This window comes from Notolepis coatsorum (assembly GCF_963971535.1).
Source record: "Notolepis coatsorum genome assembly, chromosome: 2".
NCBI classification, from domain to species: Eukaryota; Metazoa; Chordata; class Actinopteri; order Aulopiformes; family Paralepididae; genus Notolepis; species Notolepis coatsorum.
The window spans coordinates 178,475,824-178,499,244 of record NC_140166.1 but is presented as its reverse complement, the minus strand read 5'-3'; the positions used below and the strand labels follow the sequence as shown (position 1 = coordinate 178,499,244).

Sequence of the window (23,421 nt, the reverse complement as noted above, 5' to 3'; positions counted from 1 at the left end):
AGTATTTTATTCAGTCATCATCTCACACAATACAATATGCACAATCATTTAACAATATTTGATTTTACAGTGACTGAAAAGGTCCAGACTGAAGCATAATGCTTATACATGCCTGTCCTATATTCTTAACTAAATGAAGACTCCAAAACAGTATTCTAAAGGAAGGATCATGGCAAATTCTAGTTTCCAATTTCCACACTATCCAGGGATTCATCCTTTAGATCGTAAAACTCACTTCTCTAATCCCTTCATCCAAATACTTCTGAGTGAGTAAGAAGCAATTCAGCACTTGAGATTTATCCATGGGTTAGTGATGTTGTCTGAATGGTAAATACAGTTTGAATAGGGGTGTAATGATCTCAATTGAAAATGTACATCCAACATAGTGTATTGAAATGTCATTTATTCTCTTCCCTAGGTCTCGTAGTTTAACTGGAGGTATGGTATAGCAACTGCTATTTGCACAATGTTTAAGGCTCAGCCAAAACAAAAACAAAAAAGCCCATAACCAACGCAAAGGATTGAGAATCTAATTGAAATTTCTAAATCTAAATTTGCATTGAATCAGATTATGTGTGTGTATCAGATAAGATAAGATATTCCTTTATTGATTCCCTTGGGGAAATTCGGGAAATAGTGTATACGATATTCGGGTGTATTATTGTACGTTTTAATGATGAGGTAGGTTACCCTCACAGCTGCTAAGTTTTAATGATGACGTCTAACCAGGGATAGTTTTAATGATGACGTCGAACCAGGGAGTTTGAATGATGACGTCTAACCAGAGATAGTTTGAATGATGACGTCTAACCAGGGAGTTTGAATGATGACGTCTAACCAGGGAGTTTGAATGATGATGTCTAACCAGGGAGTTTGAATGCTGACGTCTAACCAGGGAGTTTGAATGATGACGTCTAACCAGGGATAGTTTGAATGATGACGTCTAACCAGGGATAGTTTGAATGCTGATGTCTAAACCAGGGATAGTTTGAATGATGATGTCTAACCAGGGAGTTTGAATGATGATGTCTAACCAGGGAGTTTGAATGATGATGTCTAACCAGGGATAATACTGTAGGTTGGTTACCCTCATAGATGCTGAAGTCCTCTAGCCGTTGGGTGACTGGCTGAAGCTCTGCCTTCTGCAGGACTCTCAGCACCTGGGAGTCTGGACTCCTGCCCCAGGCTTTCCTAGGAGCTTCCTCCTGAGGAACATCCATCATGATGACTTCTCCCACTGTCTGCTCTGGGTCAGTACAGACACGCACATGCATCAATGTTAAAAAAAGAGATAAATGTACAGGTAAATAGGCCAACCAAGGATATCGGGTCTTTCTTTTTTTGAAGCCGTATTCTACACTGGGTATTAATGAACAAGGTACACGGCACACGAGGAAGCCGAGATGCTTGGCTTGTTTCAAAATCCATCTTCTCACACAAGTGCAAGAATACATCAGCGAGCGCTGCTGCATGTTACAATGTTTCATCAGGTTCACCCTGTCTGTGGAGCAACCAACAGGTGTGTTAGAGAAGCAGGTCTTACAGCCTTCTTGTGTGCAGTGGACCTTGTTGTCGACATGAATCATGCATCCTGCGTCATACAAGGAAGACAGGCTAAACCTTGTATTCTAGTTACCGGAGATGTTGTATGGATCCCCCCCCCCCCTTGCAAAGCAAAACTAGTTTAGGTTGCAAACATAGTACATAGTTGATTGTGCCCATGGCTGCCTGGCGGGTCACAACCGAGACTATTCTAGTGTATAGGCCTGCATTTGCTCTGGTACCGAGTACAGAGTGTAACTCACCAGCCGTCCTGATGCAGGTCTCCTCTAGTGTCTGCTGGGCTACAGACAGGAGAGGACCTCCTGCCTCCCACTTCTTCCTGTCTCCCCCAGAAGGTGGCCTCTCCTCTGGGGATAGAAGCCGAATGCCTGGAGAGAAAAGGAAAAAAACATTACCATAATGAAAACCATCTTTCTATGTATGCAAGTCTTTGCGTCCAGAGAGAGAGAGAGAGAGAGAGAGAGAGAGAGAGAGAGTTCTGTGAAGGCTCAGCTCACAGGCAGTGATGATACCGGTCTCCTCTAAGGTGTGCTGGGCCACCGAGAGGACAGGAGGCGCTGCAGCATCCCACTTCCTCCGGTCTCCTCCCGAGGCCGGCCACTCCTCTGTGATGGGCAGACTCCTCCGCTGGGGGGGTGCAGGAGGACACGGTCCCTCTCCCACCGGACTCCGGGCCCTCGGGTTCTGGTTGAGTCGACGCAGGATCTCCTTTTTTTCACTCTGACGTGTAATGGGAAATATACAGACGTCACAAAGTAAGGCGTCGTGTAGCAATGTTCACATTCGTCAATTGTCAAAAACGGAGGTACAAAAATCACTACGCCTCCTGTAGTTTTCACCTCCAATTAGGCTTACAAGATTACAAAATGTGGCAAGGTGAGATACTGTAAGAGATTGATTGATTGAAAACTTTATTAACAGATTGCAGAATGGGTACAGTACAGCTCAATACATACAATTGTTAAGGGGATGCAGACCAGAGACTTTCGTCTTGTTTACATCAGGGTCCCCCGATCTCGCTTAACATCGACCACAGGAAAAATGAACATATTGTACGTTATGTTATAGCCATATGTAATATATTGACGAATTTACGAAAATGTACAATGTTATTACAAATAAGTAGATATATTACATATTCAAAGATAAAAAAAAATAATAATCTTTTTCCCCCTTCTTTTTCCATTTTTCTCCCATCCCAATGTTAGCCGTTATGCCAATTCCCAATCCCCTTCCTGGTCGTTGCGCACTCTACCCCCTACCGTCGGTCTGGGAGGGCGGAGACTATCACATGCTTCCTCCGACACATGTGTACCCAGCCCACCGCTTCTTTTCACCTGGCAGCGCGGACTCTCACTGGGAGAGTGTAACGTGTGGAAGGTCACACTACCTCTCCTAGATCCTTCCCCTTCTGTGCAGGCGCCCCGACCGAACTGTAGGAGTCGCTGTTTACAACGACCCGGACACACCCACGCCGGCTTCCCACCCGCTAACACTGCCAATTGTGTTAGTATGGACAGTCTGCGCCGGAGGCACCACAGCCGGATTCGATCCCACTGGCTCTGTGGTGGTAGACAGACGCTTAGTCCGCTGCGCTACCCGGCCGCCAAGATTTTTTACTTTTAACGTTTTCAGAAAACACTGTTACCTTAAACTAACCATAACCATCTAACCCTAACTTTATATTTTATTTTTAAACCATAACCGTTAAAAGTTACCATAATCATAGTATTGCTAGGTTTGTATCAGGGTGGGTGGGTCTTTTAGGTCGCTTTCACACAGGGGCTGTTTGGTCCGGACTTTCGGACCAGAATTCGATAGTCCGGTTTTTCGGGTTTGTGTGAATGCGTGTCGAACTCGGTTCGCGGACCAAACAGGCGAACTCTGGTCCGCCTGAAAACGTCGGTCTCGGTTGGCTTCATCGGACCAAACGCGAACCAAATATAGGAAGTGATTATTAAAAACGCGGCTTATTATTATTATAGTAATAGTAATACTATTATTACCTTACCACTGCTCGCAGCATTCATTCACTGCAAAACAAGCACACTGCATCTATCTCTCTATCTATCTATCTATCTAACTGTGCATCTTGGGAAGAAGGAAGAAAAAACGCGGCTTATTATTATTACTGAGGCGCACGGCATTTGATCAATGGATCAATGCCACGTCAATACTATTATTACCTTACCACTGCTCGCAGCATTCATTCACTGCAAAACAAGCACACTGCATCTATCTCTCTATCTATCTATATATCTATATATCTGTGCATCTTGGGAAGAAGGAAGAAAAAACGTGGCTTATTATATTATTAATAAAACAGCTACTTGTGGGCACTCATAAAAACACTGTGGTCTACAAGTTGTTTAGCGAGAGGATGGTGGTAATGTTCTTCAATAGAACAATGGATCAATGCCATGTCAAAACTCGCCTCCGCTGATCTGGAGGGCTCGCAGACAGTCCACACACAGACACACACGGGCTCGCAGCCACACACACATTTCCACTGTCCAATAGACAAGCGCCCTTTTCGACCGCGTGACATTGTTCAGAAGGTTCGGTGCGCCTCACAGATTTCTATGTGAACGCAGGCGAACCAAATGAAGAATGCAACAATGTTGCAACTTCACCACCAGAACCGCACCGAGTCCACCAAAACTATATGTGAAAGCGACCTTAGTCTAGTGGTGAGACTTGAGAGGACTAGCCTGCAACCACAATCATTATTGGTTCGACACCTGGTGGTACACAAAACTTAAATATATTATGTACCTTTTTTCCTGTGGTTGATTAGTACTTTATTTACGTTTTCTGATCGAGACTGTATTGGAGATGACTAAACCTCTAATAGATGCTTATGGACTGCCGACAAACTCACCTGGATCACAACAGCAGCCTCTGGCTTAGGAGGCTCTTCGTTAATGGGAGAATTCTGCCAAACAAAAAAACAACACTGTTTCAGCAAAGCAACAACTTTAAACAATATATATATAGTGATGATGGAGACTGTAGGATTATAAACCGTGTACAGATGTACTTACTGCGCCAACATCCTTCAAGGCGGCACTCAGTGATATGGCTGGGGTGGAGGGCTTGGATGGAGGCAGGAGCAGAGCTTTAGCAGCAGACTCTGGCTGGGAGGGGCCAGACTGAGGAAGAGGAGGAGTCTCACAGGTAAGAGGTGCTGCTGCTGCTGCCATGGCAACCTTCAGGCCCCGAGCTGCAAGCTGCCACAACACACAGCAACAGAGATCACCAGTTAACAGCTAGAACGCCGAGCACCTGATGAGGGTATACTGTGCATGGTAGAGGCAAGACGAAGAAGGGGCTGATCTTACATGTTCCTCCCAGGCGCTCTTCTCTCTCCCGTACGCCTCGTTCCTCTTCTTCTCCAGCTGCTCCTTCAGCACTGCGGCACGGGCGTTCGTTTGGGCCTGGGAGACGTGCGCGCAAACAGTGGCATGTTCAATGCAGTTTTCTTTGTCAACGTTTAATTTCAAATTACCATATGTAAAATAACATAAGCACAACTTGTTCCACCCCCCAGGGTCGGTACCGACCCCTAAATGACATTATGATCATATATCCATATTTTTCAGAGTGATGCAAAAAAAATGCGATTTTAAAATCAAACTTATTCAAGTATTAACACTTTGGTTGCCTAAGGTTAAATTCATGATATACCATAGATTGCCAGCGCTATTTGTCTATGGAGAAAGTCCCCTTCTTTGCAGGGCTATAACTTTTTAAATTCTATTGCTACATTGCCATTATTAGGGCCCATTCAAAGTCCTATATGTATTGTTCATTGTGTAGCAACGTTAAACTTTTTCATTCACATATTCATAGTAAAGTATGGTCTAATGTATAAGTATGTTTTCATCTCTTTCTGCAGCTTTCTCCAGAACGTGATATATAGCCCCAAATGCATTATATTGATGATGAAATACAGTTTGATGGCAATCAGCGCGATATAAAAAATTCCAACTAGACGTACTTCTAGAAGTTACTACACGTCATCTGATGTTGACCGGATGGGCGAGGGGGCGTTTATAATTCCGTGGGCAGCGTTATACCAATCATCTAATGTGGGTCAAATGTTGATAATAACAGTTATTATCGAAGAAGGTAACGTTACACGCTGAAACTCACCCCAGTCTCCGCGCGCCGTTGGGCGATCATCGTCGAGTAGAAATTTTATCATTATGGGATATATTTTTACCCGGTCCATCTCCAGCTTGTATAATGGTATATACGTCCAAATCATGTTGTTTATCGAGTTATTGCCAATCGATCACTGTGTAGCGTGACGAGCCAGAGTCACATGAACTATAGCGAGCGCCCGGAAGTACTACGGTCGTCATGACAACCTCTATTCAACATCCTGTTGGGCGATTGCGCCGATCGGCCACCAGATGGCGCTCCTGAACCGCCAGAGAGCTCAGTGGGTCCTGCTGGTGGATCTCAGGCCAGCGGAGGGGGATTATGAATCCAATCGCAGATTTTTGAAATATTGATATAAGGACGCTCTACAGCGTCCCCCGGCAACTTTAGCATGGCCAGCAAAGACGTGAAAAGACGTGTCCCGGCACTCAAAGTGTTAACATCACTAACATGTCATAAAAGCATGTAGAATGAGGGGAGCTCCAGTAGCTCACCGCATATCTCGGCGCTATTTCTGCGTCGGGGAAAACCGTGCTGCGTCACGGATCTGGTGGACACGAGTTCGATTCCCGGACCCGCCGTCATTTATCAGAATGTCTTCCCCTGCTCTATATCCCGTTTCAACCTGTTTCTGTCGGTCATGCTTGACCAGAAAAGCGATAAACGCTAAAAAATAAAGTTTAAAAAAAAAAAAAAAAGCATGTAGAATGTATATTATCATCAATACGTTAGTTTAGCAATAGGTTAAAAGTGCCATTAGATAGTTTTACCTTCTCGATTTGCTGAAGTATATTCCAAGACGGCGACCATTTTGAAAATGTTGAACCATGGGAATTGTAGTTTTTTTGCAGCCATTTTGTCGAGGGCATGCATAGCTGTGGATCAGCGTTGGAATTTTTCCGAACTACATTTCCCTTCAAGTTCTATAGGGGTTAGGGCGGCTAGGTGGTGCAGTGGGCAAGGCACTTGCCCAGCTCTCCACATCGTTTTCAGTTTGGCTGGTCGTCCGGACTAATACAATTGGCAGTATTAGGGGGAGGGAAAACTGAGGGGTGGGGATCGGACGTTGTGGACAGCGACTCCTACAGGTCGGTTGGTGCGCCTGCGCAGTAGAATCAAGAAGCGATGGGGGCGGCGCCCCTCCAAAGCGCAGACCCCTGACGCTGAAAGATCGCGCCGCGCAGGTGAAAAGATGCGACGGCTGCTACCTCGAGTATCGGAGTGGACTCGTGCTATGTATGGCTTCGTCCACATTGCAGCCGGCTTGTGGAAGGCAAGAAACAGCGTTCGAGACAGGGGAGGGTTGAATTGGACTATACGAAATTGGGATGGGAGAAAAATTGAAAATGGGATAAAAAGTGGATAAAAAAAAAAGTTCTATGGGGGTTCAAAGTTCAGAGTTGAATTATGAATATGTCAATAACTGGTATTATTCGCGATAATAAGCGACACAAGGTAACGTTTTTGACAAATATTGAAACGCAGTTAGTTTCTCCTCCCTATTGTTAGCATGTAGGAACAATTAGATCTGAAATTAGTTTCAAAACGGTTGCACTGTGGGGGAAATAAAAAAAGTACAGTCGATTACAGTAGATATTATCTGTTCTTATGCACGCCTGGTGATACTAAATCCAAATTGAACTCGGGCATTTGAAAGATAATACATGTATATATATATAAATGTGCGAATTGGCTATAATAAGGTAATGTATAAGCATCTATTCTATATTCTATAATAATATTTCAAATTGCATTGGTCCGGATGGGAGAATTCAGTACTGTATCTACAGAACCTTCGGTTTTATCATCTTCCCGTTATTAATTTCCTTCGATTTTTTGTACACATGATCTCAAGGGGGTACTGAACGAGGTCAGTGGCAGTTTTTTAAGTTTGGTCATTATTATCATGGTGTTATTCACTGTCAAAGATGCAAAGAAAAATCATAATTCATATTCTCCTTTGTTTCATCACAATTTAAGCAAGCCTAGTAATAGACACAATATTTCTGACACTGTGAATACATTCCCTGAGGTCCATAGATGTACCTAGATACCAAGAATATGCAAATAGCCCTTGTAGAAGTGGAGCAATATTCCATTTACCTAGGTATATATTTTATGCGGATTTTCACATCGTGTGGAACAGGTTAAATCACAACATGGTATTTAAATGTAAGACTTGGTTTACATTTGGGATAAGCAGACATACCTTCAAAGCCTCTATTTTTTTCCTTCTGAGCTCTGTCTCCTCACTGGACTCCTGGCTCTCAGAACCATCACTGTCGTACTGAAACAGGGAGCAACAATAACCTGGCTATCAGAACCGTCACTGTCGTACTGAAACAGGGAGCAACAATAACCTGGCTGTCAGAACCATCACTGTCGTACTGAAACAGGGAGCAACAATAACCTGGCTGTCAGAACCATCACTGTCGTACTGAAACAGGGAGCAACAATAACCTGGCTGTCAGAACAATCACTGTCGTACTGAAACAGGGAGCAACAATAACCTGGCTGTCAGAACCATCACTGTCGTACTGAAACAGGGAGCAACAATAACCTGGCTGTCAGAACCATCACTGTCGTACTGAAACAGGGAGCAACAATAACCTGGCTGTCAGAACCATCACTGTCGTACTGAAACAGGGAGCAACAATAACCAGGAAGCAATATAAACCCAAAGTTCTTATCAAGCAGAACTGGGTCAAATATTATGTGCACATAATTCTCAGCATTTGTTTTGAACCCACTCGGGGTCCCAGAAGGGTGGGGTTTGCCACATAGGACCATTAAAAGGAGTGAGGAGGATATGAGAGGAGGATAAGAGAGATGAGGATATGAGAGATGAGGAGGATATGAGAAGACTGTACCTTTTCTCCTCGGAGTTGTGCTTTCATCTGCTGCCGCTCATTAAAGTTCTGCAGTCTGATCTGTCTCAGTCTGGCCAGGTACTCCTGACAACAAATGCATATATGTCACATTGGCGAAAAAAACAAAACACACAACACATAATACAAAATAATCACTCACACACACACACACACATATTATAAAGATAATAGATAGTCACAATTATACACATTTTGGTAGAGGGAATACAAATAAGCACAGATAAAGCTTTGTAAACTTCACATTGACTTGTTTACAAAAAACACACAGTCACAAAATTTTAAATTGCAGCCATCCAGCCAGTGCAAGAACATCATCAGTGTTTGGCAAATGTTAGTGCAACAAAAATATTTATAATCAAAAAGGTGCAGTTAAACAACAACTCAACGGCAGGTGGTGTGGTTATTTGAAACATAGTCAAAATAACTTAACAAGAGAGGACCCAAATATAACATCAAACAATGGTATCTGATGCAATGGGAAGACATTAGCCATTACTGGGGGTGGGACGCCAAATAAATAATGAATGGGCTCTAATACACATCGTTCTTACATGCACACACACACACACACACACACATACACACACACATCATGCGGTGCAGGGAGTGGTCATGGGGGGGGGGGGGGGGGGGGTGCTGCTGGGTCACGTTATGGGCGTGTCTGGTGAAGGGGTGTGTGGCAAGCTGGACAGCCAGGCCTGGGCTCGTACCTCCTCTTCTTGGTTGACTTGGGGTCTCCTGCACCGAAGCGAACCTGCCCGGCTCCCATATATGGCTGCCAGGTTTTGCCGGGCACCCTGTTCACCGTTCAATTCAACCATACTTTTTAGAAGAAGGATGCAGAGCCCCCCCTAACCCTGACTGACACAGAGGTCATGAGCCGGGGCCTGACATGAGAACACTATTAAAATGTCCCGTGTTTAAATGAGTTATACAGAACCCCACAAACACAACACAGTGCCACCTAGCTTCTCTTTTCAACCAATCCCCCCCCCCCCCCCCCCCCCCCACCTGCAAGTTGTCATGTAACCATGATGATACAACAAAGAGTCAGCGTAGCAATCACGGTTAAGTATATTCAGAGCGTATGTGAAGTAAGCAGTACTACATACCAGCTGTCCCTCGGCTCGCTCTTTGTTGAGCATGGCCTCCCTCTTACGCTGTAGAAACTCCTCCACCTGATAGGCCCGTCCGGCGGCCATCTGACCACGTTGCCTGGAGACAAAGGGGTCGGAATAACATCCACATCTGGGCTATTTTTAACACACGAGAAGACATGCAACCTCACAAAGCTTTCAAGCGAGAGTAAGTGGTTGAGTGAGGAGGACTTCCACTGACCTGCTAATATGGACGAACTGCAGCCTCTGCAGCTCTCTTCTGACTGCGTTAGGGTTCGGGAGGTTGTGGGCCGGGCCGTTGGGCAGCACTGGGCCGGTGGCAGCAGGTACACCCCTGACACGCAACAACAAGGACACACGTGTCATAGATGCTAAGTGTCGCAGGATTTAAGGGGGAGCCGTTGTCCGTGCTGTAAAGCTCATGGTGTCCTTTGTGCACAGATTTGCACAACAGACACTAGGGCTGACCTCGACTAGTTGAATAGTCGACTAATCGATCGAAAGGGCCCGTAGTCGACTGCCAACCCAACCTCTTAGTCTAATGCAAAAAAAGATTATAATAATATATATATATATATATGTATATTTTTTTTGGGGTCATTCTTTCAATATATATATAATTATAATTTTTTTGCATTCAGGGAGGGGGGGCAAATTTTGGCCAATCAAAGTCAAATCCTTAGTCGGGGACGCGTCTATGCCAAATACAACGCAGTTCGGTTTCCGGGTTCCTCTGATTGGCCACTAAGCCACGTGACCACGCGCTAGCACGCCCCCCTTATCGCCCGCTGCCGCGCTGTGAAGCGGAAGAGCCAGCGACGCGAGGCGGTGGTTTCAGCAGCAGCGGCCGTCTTCTTCCGAGGCGGCTCGTTCTTATTAATCCCTAATGTCATGTATGTTGTGCATGTCATAAATGTCGATATGAATTGAAAATGGGGGACCCCGATGTAAACAAGACGAAAGTCTTTCTCTGGTCTGCATCCCCTTAACAATTGTGTGTATTGCGCCGTACTGTATTCATTCATTTCTCCCCCACTACTCCCAAAAGTAACACTAAATAGATAAAGTACAACAACGCCAGACTCAAGAAACTGTGTTCCCTTTGGATGTGTTCTCATAAACAATGTTTGTTTACACTGCACACGACACTCGAGGCTGCATGGGTGTAATCTCTCCTCTATCAAATAGGTTGCGTTCAGGAATCGACGTTGTGATGTCCTACGGATCTTCCTCTCTAAAAGCCCCACGCAATACAGCATGTCTTGAATGTTCAGGCAGGAATTCACCGCAAGAAAATGTGTTGCTAATCTTTGTTCAGTACAATATGATTGGAAAAATAAGCTACATCTGGAATGAATAAAGTGATTTCCTTTTTTTTTAACTGTCAAGGGTACCAGCGTCTTTTTCTCCAGTAGCGCGACTAATATCCATATCAGTTACATCATCCAAGGTATTGTTACTCAATGTTTGTGAGCGTGGTTTGGAGATATTCACAGTAATTGTTAATTCAGTAAAGTAGTCAGATCTACTCTTTATTGAAGGTACTGATATGATATGATTCTACGATTAATACTACAAATGTAATGGTCCTCAATGAGTATAACAATTACACAAAACATTAGCTTTATATCAGCCTTTCTGAAAGAAGAAATGGTTTCTTTATACATAGTCCTATATATATAATTTTAAATAAAAAAATACCATGTTCCTTAGTCCTGTATTATGATCAAACAATTACACAAAAATGCATCGTATATAGACTCATGCCAAAACATTCAGAAATACCCAAATTATTCAAGTTTGTTTTTTTATGACATGCACAACTACAAGCTTTTAAGAACACTGACATAACCGCTGAATATCACTGAAATCCAAGTTAATGTATATCTTAGAAGTTCTTTGTTTCATCGTACAAACAGCCAAAGCTGTCATGTATGTTGTGTTTGTCATAAATGTCGATATGAATTGAAAATGGGGGACCCTGATGTAAACAAGACAAACGTCTTTCTCTGGTCTGCATCCCCTTAACAATTGTGTGTATTGCGCCAAAGGGAACACAGTTTCTTGAGTCTGGCGTTGTTGTACTTTATCTATTTAGTGTTACTTTTGTGAGTAGTGGGGGAGAAATGAATGAATGAATGAATGAAAACTTTATTTAACAGATTGCAGAATGCGTACAATACAGTAAGGCGCAATACACATAATTGTTAAGGGGATGCAGACCAGAGAAAGACTTTCGTCTTGTTTACATCAGGGTCCCCCATTTTCAATTCATATCGACATTTATGACATACACAACATACATGACATTAGGGATTAATAAGAACGAGCCGCCTCGGAAGAAGGCGGCCGCTGCTGCTGAAACCACCGCCTCGCGTCGCCTCGCTGGCTCTTCCGCCTCACAGCGCGGCAGCGGGCGATAAGGGGGGCGTGCTAGCGCGCGGTCACGTGGGCTTAGTGGCCAATCAGAGGAACCCGGAAACCGAACTGCGTTGTATTTGGCATAGACGCGTCGGGGACAGGCCTAACAGACACGCATGCTGCATACCATGATGAAAGAGTAACATCGTGCATCGACCGTGATATTGGCCCAATGGAAAAGTGAGCGATGGCTCTCTCTTTCTCTAGTATCAACAAATAGGCAAGCAAACTCGAATACTTAGCTACCCTATAAACACGCCTCAGAATGTCAGTAAGAATCAGGTGTTCTATTGAATATAATGGTTTTCTACCAGGAGCTTTCATACCGTGTGTTGAGATGGTTGGCTCTGGGTGGATGCCCTGTGTTGCACATGGTGACTGTCGGAGATGTAAAGTATAGATTGAACTGGTTTCACACAAAGAGCCACTCCATTGAGCCGCCACTAGGGGCAAAGTGGCTAAGTGTGAGTGATTGAATGAATTACTGATCGACTGAATGAGTGAGTGAATTACTGATCGACTGAATGAATGAATGAGTGAGTGAGTGAGTGAGTGAGTGAGTGAGTGAGTGAGTGAGTGACATTAACAGTCATACAGGCACTTCGCATCTAAAAATACTGTCAACCATCTACCAGATCAGATTAATAAAAAGGAGGCCGAGGACTGAACCTACCGAAGGGGCATGTCGCCTCCCACTAAGTATCCCTCCCTGCTGGCCTCTTTGGATTGGGGCTTGGCCATCTGGTCCAGGGCAGCATGGAAATGCTCATATTGGGCGCCGAGGCCTGGGGATGGCCCTGCCATCTGAGCAAGGCTTGGGCCAATGCCAGGAGCAGCACCCGCTGCCCTTAAACCACCACCACGTCCAAAGCACTGGGGTGAGAAGACAAAACCGTGATGCTGCGATGGAATTGGGACCAAACCGACTCACATAATTTCAATGCAAGACGATGCAATTGTAGAATTAAAGTTATTCAAGGTACTAAGGGCAAAAAGCTCAGATGTGCCGCCCACACCATTTACAGAAGCATTTTCTCTAATGCTCATTAGCATAATTAAGATTACCCAGAATTGATTTATAATAAAAACACAAGATACTTGTTCCCTGATGATGGATAAGTGATCAATGAAGAAACCCACTCCCATTGCCAAAAGAAAGTAACATGCCTATAGATACTTACTTATACTATGGAATTACACACTATGAGCGGAGCCCAAACAGCATCGACTTCAACAGACCTGTGCCCCTTTGATTATACCGTGGAACACAGAAGCCACTGGACCGCGATGATTGTAAAACAGTTTCATAGAATTTCTCTTGCGCTTGTTGAATCCAGAAAACGTTAATAAAAAAAAACGAATGTTACTTAGTAGATGTAACCATTTTATGACCTCAATGCCGAACAGCAAAATGATTGATCACCCAAAGCTATGAACGTGGAGAAAGCTCTGCCAGAAAGAGAGAGGGGGGGGCTCCATGTTGCATCATACTAGGATATGAATGAAGACAGGACATCCGGTACCTTCCTCTCTGGACTGCTGCCTCCACTAGAACTCAGGACGTGCCTCCAGCCCAGCTCTCTGGCTTGGTGTATACGATTGATCTGGGAGGTCAAAGTTCACACAGTTCATATCACTTCAGCAGTGTGGATGGCGACACATAAGTGTGACTTTTACCGCTTTATCTCACCGGTGATGTAGCCAATAATAATTTTTTTTTACATTTACGGCTTACCTTTTCCTTTTCATATCTCTTCATCTGCGCTGCCTTAAACAGGAACATCTGTGGAAGAGACGGATCACAAAACAGCTTAAGGCGAAAAGGAACACCTCGCGAGAACATTACACACCGGTACTTGAGGCTCAATGCTCTCTCACCTGTTCCCTCTGTTTCCTCTCCTTCTCGATCAGCTCCATCCTTTTCTTCCTGACGCCTTCCTGCAGCAAAACAAAGAAACGTCTCAAATCATAAAGTGCGGTACGAAGGACCTGCCGAGGTGCAGAGGCAGGGCTGCTCGGCTGGATAGAGGGTATGAGAGGAGGACGGAAGTATATTAGTGTTTCATGTCGACAGGGAGAGAGGGAGCGAAATGAGGAACGACACTTGGAAACGGACTGGGAGAAGAAAAATAAATAACAGGGGAAAAGGCTGCACTCAAAAGGAGAGGTGATGACAGGGAGGAAAACATAGAACAGACGGGAGGGGGAACTTCACGTGCAAGTGAACCGTACTGTAGCGGAGAGTCGACTCCAAAAAGAGTAGATTCCTCGACCCCCAACGACCTTAAGAGTCAGAGTCGACTCCTGGTCGGTGACTCCGAGAGTCGAAATCCAGTAGAATAGACTCTTAAATCTTAAAAAATTATCTTTACCAGTCTAACCTGGTGAAAAAAGATATCCCAGTAACAGGACAGAGATAAGCAGAAGCCCTTCTTTTCCGATCAACGGTTAAGTCAGTGGCAGCTCGGTTACCAAAATGGTCAATATGTGCCTAGTTTGGATACTGTCTGGGACACTAGTTAAGGGGAAGAGAGAGGAAGGAAGGGAGAGGTTAATATATATACAAGTCACATTGGGGCTGAGCTCACAGCTGTACCTCGTATTTTCTCCTCTCTTCCTCCACTCGACTCACTCTTCTTTGGGGAGCTGCTGGGAGGGGGGCCTGGGCAACATACGACAGTGGAATTCAGAGGTTTTATACACAGGGGTGAACACACACACACACGGAAAAAGGGAGATGGCTTCTATGGACCTTTTCAAACATGACAACGTAAAACATTCTAAATGGACCCATGCGCTGCAGCGTTTGCTAATCCAATAGCCGACAGGAAATACACACATGGGCCCAAGCTGTTCCCCTAGCAATGAGATTCTTCTGAAAAGGTCTATATGCGTCACTTGGAGGTAAACATGAAAGTGGTAAACATGAAAGACGCCTTTAAAACAACCATGAGAAATCACTGAGAAGCACTGGTGGCAACACAGCTGAGAGGAGTGTTGTCACCAGGAACTACTAACCGCTTTGTGTTTTACAGCTGGTTTCCTCTCTGCAGGCTTCCTTGCTACATCTGAGACCTTCTTGACGGTCAAAGGCACTCCATATTTGGCAGCTGGTTTGGTAATCTTCTGGGCTGTGGCGAGAGGTATGGAAGGAGGGGAAGGACACTTGGCTAGTCACATAAATTACAATATATATATATATATATATATATATATATATATATCCACAGAGCTTTTAGAAGGTTGCAGAATAAAAGTATTCTTTTTCCAACCAAGAAATTATTGAATGAATTTATCATTTAACCTCTTAAGCCCGGAGCCCTATTTTCAGAAAATCCGCCTAAAATACATACCTAATCGAATGGAATATTGCTCCACTTCTACAAGGCCATTTGCATGTTCTTGGTATCTAGGGACATCTATGGACCTCAGTGAATATATTCCCAGTGTCAGAAATATTGTGTCTATTACTAGGCTTGCTTAAATTGTGATGAAACAAAAAAGGAGAATATGAATTATGATTAGGGATGTTCGATATTGGCTTTTTTACCGATATACCGATATTGTCCAACTCTTAATTTCCGATACCGATATCAACCGATACCGATATATGCAGGGTTTCCCCCCCCCAAAAAAACAGAATAATTTCAGGTAATTAACATTACATATCTCTTGTCGTGGAATTAACACAACATTATGCATACTTTTGACAATAAATAAAATCCGAATTTGTTCTTACTTGCTTGCCTGGGTAAATAAATGTAAAAAAAAGGGAAAAAAATGTTTTTAAAACAGATACCGATAATTTCCGATATTACATTTGAATGCCAATACCGGCCGATAATATCGGTAGGCCGATAATATCGGACATCCCTAATTATGATTTTTCTTTGCATCTTTGACAGTGAATAACACCATGCTAAAAATGACCAGACATGAAAAACAGAAGGTTTTTTAGTTACAGTACTGAATTCTCTTCTCCCATCCGGACCAATGCAATTTGAAATATTATTATAGAATATAGAATAGCAGGCCTATAAATTACTTTTTTATAGCCAATTCGCACATTTATGGATTGGGCCAAATCTTCCTTCGAATGGCAGAGTGCAATTTGGATTTAGTATCACCAGGCGTGCATAAAGAACAGATAATGAAATCTACTGTATGTACAAGAGATCCGCCATTTTGAAACTGATTTCAAATTGGATGGTTGCTAAATGCTCAAAATAAGGGAGACAAACTAACTGCGCTCCAATATATGCCAATAACGTTCAGTTTTGTGGTATATAATCCAGAGTAATAAGAAAAATAAAAAATAATAATCAGGAAGTAATTTGCTTGAAGAAAGCTAGAGGCCTTTGGGAAGTGTAGTTTTGAAAAAGTCCAACGCTCATTGAAAGTTCTGGATGTCCTCTTCTCAAAATGACTCAAAATGACTACAATCACCGGCGGTCGGTAATTCAAAATGGCCGATTTCCACGATAACAACATACTGTATTCCATCAACATGGTCAGTGTGAGTTGAGCACATGAAACGGTGACATGGTGGAGGACAGAACGAGACGTGGTGTCAACAGGCCCAGCCGTCACGTCATGCTAAACAACAGCTTGCAAGGTTTGTATTTGTCATGTCTATTTTTGGGGGGGAAACTTTAGTTTTAGTGTAATTGATTGGTTTCTCATGCTCTTATACCAGCGGTTCTCAAACTACGGGTCGCAACCCAAAGTGGGGTCGTAGGTAGGTGACAGTGGGGTCGCGCATTGGCAAGTAAAAAAAACATTTTGGCTAAATATGCCTAGTTTTATAAATAGGTATTGATAACATAGTGCTGTAATGTCATTTTCTAATAAATATGCATGATCAAGTTCAACAACGTGTGCTTTTATTTTGATATTCCTTAATTCCACGTTGAAATTATGCGATACATTAAGTGTGGGGTCGCCAAAGAAAATCCTAAATAAAATGGGGTCATGGTATAAAAAAGTTTGAGAACCCCTGCTCTTATACTATATACTGCTAATTTAAAAAGGAACTGGTTAACATACATGCATGTACAGAGGAACACAATGTCAGGTTATGGAATAAGAATAAGGGGGGGGGGGTCTATACCATAGTTAAATATATACAAGAGAATGTAGTAAGAGATTTGTTACCTGGTGGCCCCTGTGCCACACCCACTTTAGGCTGCTTGTGGAAGAAGGTATGGCTGAATTCCTGAGCAATGACCTGGAATATGGAGAGAAAGAAGTTCTCCTTTAGTTTCAAGTTTGTTTATTATTTATCACAATAAAATATATACACAGTGAAATGCTTGGTTCTGTATGAGCCCCTGAGTGTGCTTCATACAGTAAAAAAAGTAAGTAAAAAAAGTTAGTAAAAGAGGAATATACAATATACTAAAGTACAATCTAAGTACAGTGAGTAAACATGAGTAACAGTGAGGTACAATGCAGACAATGAGGTACAAAACTTTAAGGTAAGGTGCTAATGCAAATGAGGTATGAATGTAGTGCAAATCTCTTTGATAAATAGATAAATATAATGTAGTGTTAAAGTGTCTAAAGTTAGTGTTACGGTGAGCGTTTGTTTAAAAGTGAGTGTGTGCATGTGGATGTGTGTGTAATGAGTGTAGATGATGGGTTGTTACATAGCACATTATGATCCACTTAACTTTGTAATATATATATATATATATATAATATACTGTATAAGTTAAAACAGATCACCCCTCGTGTTCTACCTGTGGTGAGAGTAGCTTCTGTATCCGGCGAAGGAGGAAGGGTTTGTTCAGTATGCTACTGACTGAAGGCCTCTCACGGGGGCTGCGTTTGAACAACAGGCCCAGTAGAGAGCGCAGGTCCTGGGAGTAGTTTATCGACACCGGAGGGTAGGAACCGCGGATGATCTTCAGGACCAGGTTCTTCATGTTGCCGGCTTCAAACTAAATACAAGCATTGGGAGATACTCCCGTCACCGTAAACATATACTCTACCGTACGACAGCATCACTGAGGGCAATCAGACATGATCAAAAAGGAATTACGGAGAACAGCGGTGTCTAATGTGATAAATAAGACTGTGCATACAACAACTCTGGAGGTCTACGTGATAAATGCTCTTGATACACACTGGATAGGTTTTAGCATGCATTATACATGGGGATTTGATTTTGATTTGATTGAAGTTTATTTCAAATATGCAACAACAACAAACAAACATCAAGTACAGATATATATATATATATTTTTTTTTTTTGGTAATTTACATATTTGAAAAGGAGTGGGAAGAAGCATACACTTATTTAATCCCACCCCTTTTTACTCATCAGATCATAGTATATTAACTTTACTCATTCATACTTTACTAACTGCTCGTTTTATTGTCAGATTTATATTGAAAAAATTAACTTAGTTTTTTTTTTTTTTTTTTTTTATAATACCTTATTAATATTTGCCAAAACTGTAAGTTACCCTGTATAGTTTCTCTAGCCAATTTATATACAACTACATACATTATATATATATATATATATATATATATATATATATACATGTACATACAGTCCATACTGCCAGTTATCAAACCCCTTCTTCATCTTTGTACCTCTGGAAAACCATTTGACACATCAGAAACGATCTTTCACACATAGCACTTCAAAAACAAAGCACTGCTAACATCGCGAAAAAGAGGTTGACGGTGCGCCGACTGAACCCAAAAGTACATTCATTAGTAACCCACTCACGAGGATACTTACAGCATGCTTAAGAGTGCACATTTCATAGAGGACACACCCCAGCGCCCAAACATCGCTGCAGAAGGGAGGGAAGGGGGGTCAGGTGCAAGGGAGAGAAAGCATACACATGGACAGGCAGGGGATGAGTTCAGGGGGTAGGTTTACACTCATACAGTAATAACTAAATCAATATTAGGAACCTAACCGTTTATGTGTGTGTGTGTGTGGGGGGGGGGGGGGGGTATAGTTTTCCATTCATAACATTGACCATATTCATACAAGTAATCCCAACCTGAGCATGACATGAGAGCAAAATGGCCTTTTTGGTAAACGTTGTGAATGGAAAAACGATTTTGCTCTTATGTCATGCTCAGGTTGGGATTCCTTGGAAATGAATCCCAACCTGAGCATGATATAAGAGCAAAAAACCAACTGCATCTCTTGGGAGAGAACACCGCAGAGTGACGGCTAGTGTCGAGGCTGGGCCCCCTCCAGTTCATTAGAGTCATGTAACTAAAGGTGGATTAGATTACATACATATTCAAGCAGTTAGGAGGGGAATCGATACCGGCTTCCCGCTTTGCATGTGCACCAGCTAGTTCACTCAATAAAGAGAGACGTGATACCTTTACATCATCCCCAACAACCATCACAGTGATACACCACAGCCACACTAACGATCCAACATGAGTTTGACACATGAGGCAGAGAATTTAATTTCAATATTTACAGCTAATTCTACACCACACACATGACGCGAATAGAAATCCTCCTCATAAGCATTCACACTAGAACAGCTAATTAATACCTTTTGTTGTTGTATGGTTTGCTTTCGCAAATCTCAGGTGACAGGTAATACGGTGTTCCTATGCATGTTCTTGCCAGCTCTACAGTGCTAGAAGAAATTTAAGCAAAACAAACAAACAAACATAAATTCCACACCTGAAACTTTGCTCCAGTTCTATAAATATCTGGATCTATATTCACATGTCATTTATTTTCTTATTTCTTTTAATAAAACATACCTATTCAGAACCCTCGCAATTCCAAAGTCCCCAAGCTGAATGGTCCCATGTTTTGTCAGAAATATGTTCTACATGGACAAATACAAAATATAAATGTATGACACAATACATAATGGCACATAGCTCCTTTCTAATCACTCAGGGAACAGGATCCGTCTGTACCTGTGATTTGATGTCCCTGTGGAGGATCTTTCGGTCATGTACATGCTTCAGCGCCAGGCAAATCTGGGCAAACCAATCCAGGATCTATGAAAAGTCAGAAGAGAGTTACAGTCAACTCTGTACAGAATTAGATCCCCATGTTTGGTCATTAATAGCCCTTGTGGCTGAACAAGCCATTAACCTAGTACTGAAACATAATAAAAGTCCTAATAGTGCATAAAAAAGGGGTTGAATAAGATACTATATTATAAGCAAATGTGATGGACCCATTTCACAGTGGCCATTTTTGAAGTGTCATAGCAGGGTAAACACGGACTCAGCACAATGACAATGAAGTTGAATCTAATCTAATCTTTGCATCGTATCTGGATGTACTGGAAGGATCAGTGGCTCACTTGTTCTTCTGGGAAAAGCACTCCTCTCTGAGAGTTGATCTTCTTGAACAGGTCTCCACCTTCACAGTAGTCCATCACAATATACAGACATCCACCCTCTGGACAAAAAAGCAAGAAAGCAAAAAAGGGTCAGTACTCAAGGAAGCCGTTTCCATGTTGTTGTGCCATTTGTGCAGCAGAATACACACGCTCAAAAGCCACTAACCGAGTTATCTTGGAAGAGAAAACAGATGTAGCTAGATTCAATCAAGAGAGACAGAACACCATTAGGGCATCCTCATAATGTTGATGAATGGGCTTCCTCCGCTGGACCACTGGACTATATTCTAATGCTGCCATAATCATACTATACTCAGTGGTTCTCAGCCTTTTTCAGCCACAACACAACCCCTAAAAACATGTAGGTTAGGGTTTGTGACCCCCTCCCGTGCGACACGCCCTCGAAGCACACTTCACGTCGGCACCCGCATCACTCTCATGAATATACAAAACAGCAAGGCTGAATCCGTTTTGAATTAATTACAGTTTTCAAATGCATTGATGATCCAACAGCACAACTCATTCTGAACGAGGCGACACGACTGCTTTACAAGCTGAATAAGGGCAATAGATTATCATTAAATATCACTTGTGGCAAATGAGCTGTGGCATAATCCCATATTGTAGAGCAAAACACAATACTATGAATATGTGGTACTCTAGTCTGGTTCATTTCTGTGCTGATAGCGATTGGGCTGTGATGATTACCTTCAAAAGACTCTTTGTACTGGACAATGTTGGGGTGGCTCATGTTGGCAAGCACAGCAACCTCTTTTCTGGATTCCTGTCTCTCCTTACTGGACATCTGTGAAAGAGAGGGGTGGGTTGAGTATGAGAAATGGAGAGTGCAACGGGGAGAAAAGGCGATCACATCAGAAGTGAAATATGAACTTCATATGAATAACCCCTTCAAATCCAATGAATTGTTTACTCTTGTGAACTCACCCTAGATATGCCAATCTCCTTGATGACGTATTGGCGTCCATCCTCGTTGGATTTGACAAGGATGGCTTTTCCAAAGGACCCTTCTCCAATCTTCTTTACCTTTTCATACTTATCCATGTTACTGAAATGGCTGACTCTGCATACTGGGTCTTCCAAGAAATCAAAAGAACATACGGTAGCTAATATATCATATAGGATACCGATATTTATAATAGCTCTGATCCTGCCGACTGCTAATTATGCTTCTCAAATGCTTATGCCCTTAAAGCCATTACAACGCTAGTCTCATCACAATGTCTATATGAACATATATGTCTATATGAATTGAAAATGGGGGACCCTGATGGAAACAAGACAAACGTCTTTCTCAGGTCTGCATCCCCTTAACAATTGTATGTATTGAGCCGTACTGTATTGTACCCATTCTGCAATCTGTTAAATAAAGTTTTCATTCATTCATTCATTCATACAACACATGATTGATAAAGGCTATATAGGCTAGATACGTCTTAAAACACCAAGCCACGAGGATGGTGAAACCAGTCCGTTTCTTTTCACGTGAACGTTGGCTTTTTTCTTTTTATGAACTTGAGTTGTCAAACGGCAAAGAGTCTAACCGTTAGACGGCTTGACAAGACAATACAGCAACTAGACAGCTATAGCTCATTAGCAGCTGAGCATACGTGGGTGACCAAGACCGCCCTGCCTGGCACTATGAGTGGACGCAATTTAAAATTAAAATAAAAACATCTAGAGCTGTGTCTAAAGTAAGTGAACTAGCTGTCTAACGTTACATCTAATTCGGCAACACTTACCATCACACAGGATGTCCAGTGTAACGTTACTGTCTGGTTATGGTTTTGCTCCTTGCAACTGCTTTTCGATGCATCTGGTGGACTGGCGCTCTCTATCTAACTAGAGCGGCCCCTTGCTTTCGTTTCATTGGTCGGTGATACTTTTGTCGCTTGCTTATAGGCTAATAGAGTTGTCTATCATCCTTAAACTGGAATCCCAAGACTAGTTTCCCACCCTCTGGTTTGTTGCTGTGGACATCTTTCTTAGCAACAAGCACCACTCGATCGAGCCGCAACACTTCAGCGTGTTCCAGACAGACAGGCCTGTCCGGTGCTAGACTGTCACTGCCCACAAAGCGAGGCTTGGGCGATGGATAGTTGCTCAGTTGCTGGGAAAATGTGATTGCACACGAAGAGGTGAAATTAAGCATTTGCATTATTAGGGTAGTAGTCGTGCTGGTTAGCCACTGAACCGGAGCGATGCCAGTGCCTTGCTCAAGGGCTCTTCGATAGTAGGCTACTGTAGATGGACGGGACAATATTCTGTTCTTCCTTCCGGATCTCGGTCGGAGGCTAGAAAAACAGCGGATCTAAGGTCATGATGAATGAATGAATGAATGAATGAATGAAAACCTTATTTAACAGATTGCAGAATGGGTACAATACAGTACGGGCCGGCTCAATACACACAATTGTTAAGGGGATGCAGCCCAGAGAAATGAATGAATGAATGAAAACTTTATTTAACAGATTGCAGAATGGGTACAATACAGTACGGCTCAATACATACAATTGTTAAGGGGATGCAGTGTGTGTCCCCTTCCCAACCCCCCCCCCCCCCCCACCTCCAATGTACAGCCCTCACCCAACCCACCCAACCCCACCCCACCCAACCAACCTCCTCCAATGTACAGTTTCTATGCCAAATGTATATACACTCCTTTTCTGGACACTTTTGTATCACAAACAGTACTGTATTTGCAAATCTGATATGTCATAAATGTATAGATGTAGCAGTACTGTCTATCTGTATGTCATGTATGTCATATATGTTATGATGAATTGAAAATGGGGGACCCTGATGTAAACAAGACGAAAGTCTTTCTCTGGTCTGCATCCCCTTAACAATTGTATGTATTGAGCTGTACTGTACTGTACCCATTCTACA

At 42.8% G+C, this 23,421-nt stretch overlaps 1 protein-coding gene across 3 annotated transcripts in view; it reads right to left on the bottom strand.

The window, feature by feature from the left end:
* nek1 (NIMA-related kinase 1) overlaps positions 1–22,367 on the bottom strand; it is a 40,688-nt gene extending 18,321 nt beyond the window's left edge. The window contains exons 1-27 of one of the 3 annotated variants that reach the window (XM_084307902.1): positions 22,275–22,367; positions 21,460–21,608; positions 21,223–21,319; positions 20,476–20,573; positions 20,081–20,164; positions 19,919–19,986; positions 19,702–19,788; positions 18,915–18,969; positions 17,902–18,102; positions 17,315–17,387; positions 15,179–15,291; positions 14,757–14,822; positions 14,039–14,098; positions 13,896–13,943; positions 13,684–13,764; positions 12,834–13,033; positions 9,960–10,073; positions 9,734–9,836; positions 9,332–9,418; positions 8,601–8,684; positions 7,940–8,017; positions 4,905–5,000; positions 4,608–4,793; positions 4,445–4,498; positions 2,061–2,283; positions 1,806–1,931; positions 1,088–1,246 (exon numbers count right to left, since the gene is read on the bottom strand). In XM_084307902.1, coding sequence (XP_084164028.1) covers positions 1,088–1,246; positions 1,806–1,931; positions 2,061–2,283; positions 4,445–4,498; positions 4,608–4,793; positions 4,905–5,000; positions 7,940–8,017; positions 8,601–8,684; positions 9,332–9,418; positions 9,734–9,836; positions 9,960–10,073; positions 12,834–13,033; positions 13,684–13,764; positions 13,896–13,943; positions 14,039–14,098; positions 14,757–14,822; positions 15,179–15,291; positions 17,315–17,387; positions 17,902–18,102; positions 18,915–18,969; positions 19,702–19,788; positions 19,919–19,986; positions 20,081–20,164; positions 20,476–20,573; positions 21,223–21,319; positions 21,460–21,576 — 2,758 coding nt within the window. In that variant the 5' untranslated portion in view covers positions 21,577–21,608; positions 22,275–22,367. The remainder of the gene's footprint in view (positions 1–1,087; positions 1,247–1,805; positions 1,932–2,060; positions 2,284–4,444; positions 4,499–4,607; positions 4,794–4,904; positions 5,001–7,939; positions 8,018–8,600; positions 8,685–9,331; positions 9,419–9,733; positions 9,837–9,959; positions 10,074–12,833; positions 13,034–13,683; positions 13,765–13,895; positions 13,944–14,038; positions 14,099–14,756; positions 14,823–15,178; positions 15,292–17,314; positions 17,388–17,901; positions 18,103–18,914; positions 18,970–19,701; positions 19,789–19,918; positions 19,987–20,080; positions 20,165–20,475; positions 20,574–21,222; positions 21,320–21,459; positions 21,609–22,274) is intronic. The other 2 variants (XM_084307903.1, XM_084307904.1) reach the window with 2 other exon arrangements.
* Between the last annotated feature and the right edge of the window lie 1,054 nt (positions 22,368–23,421).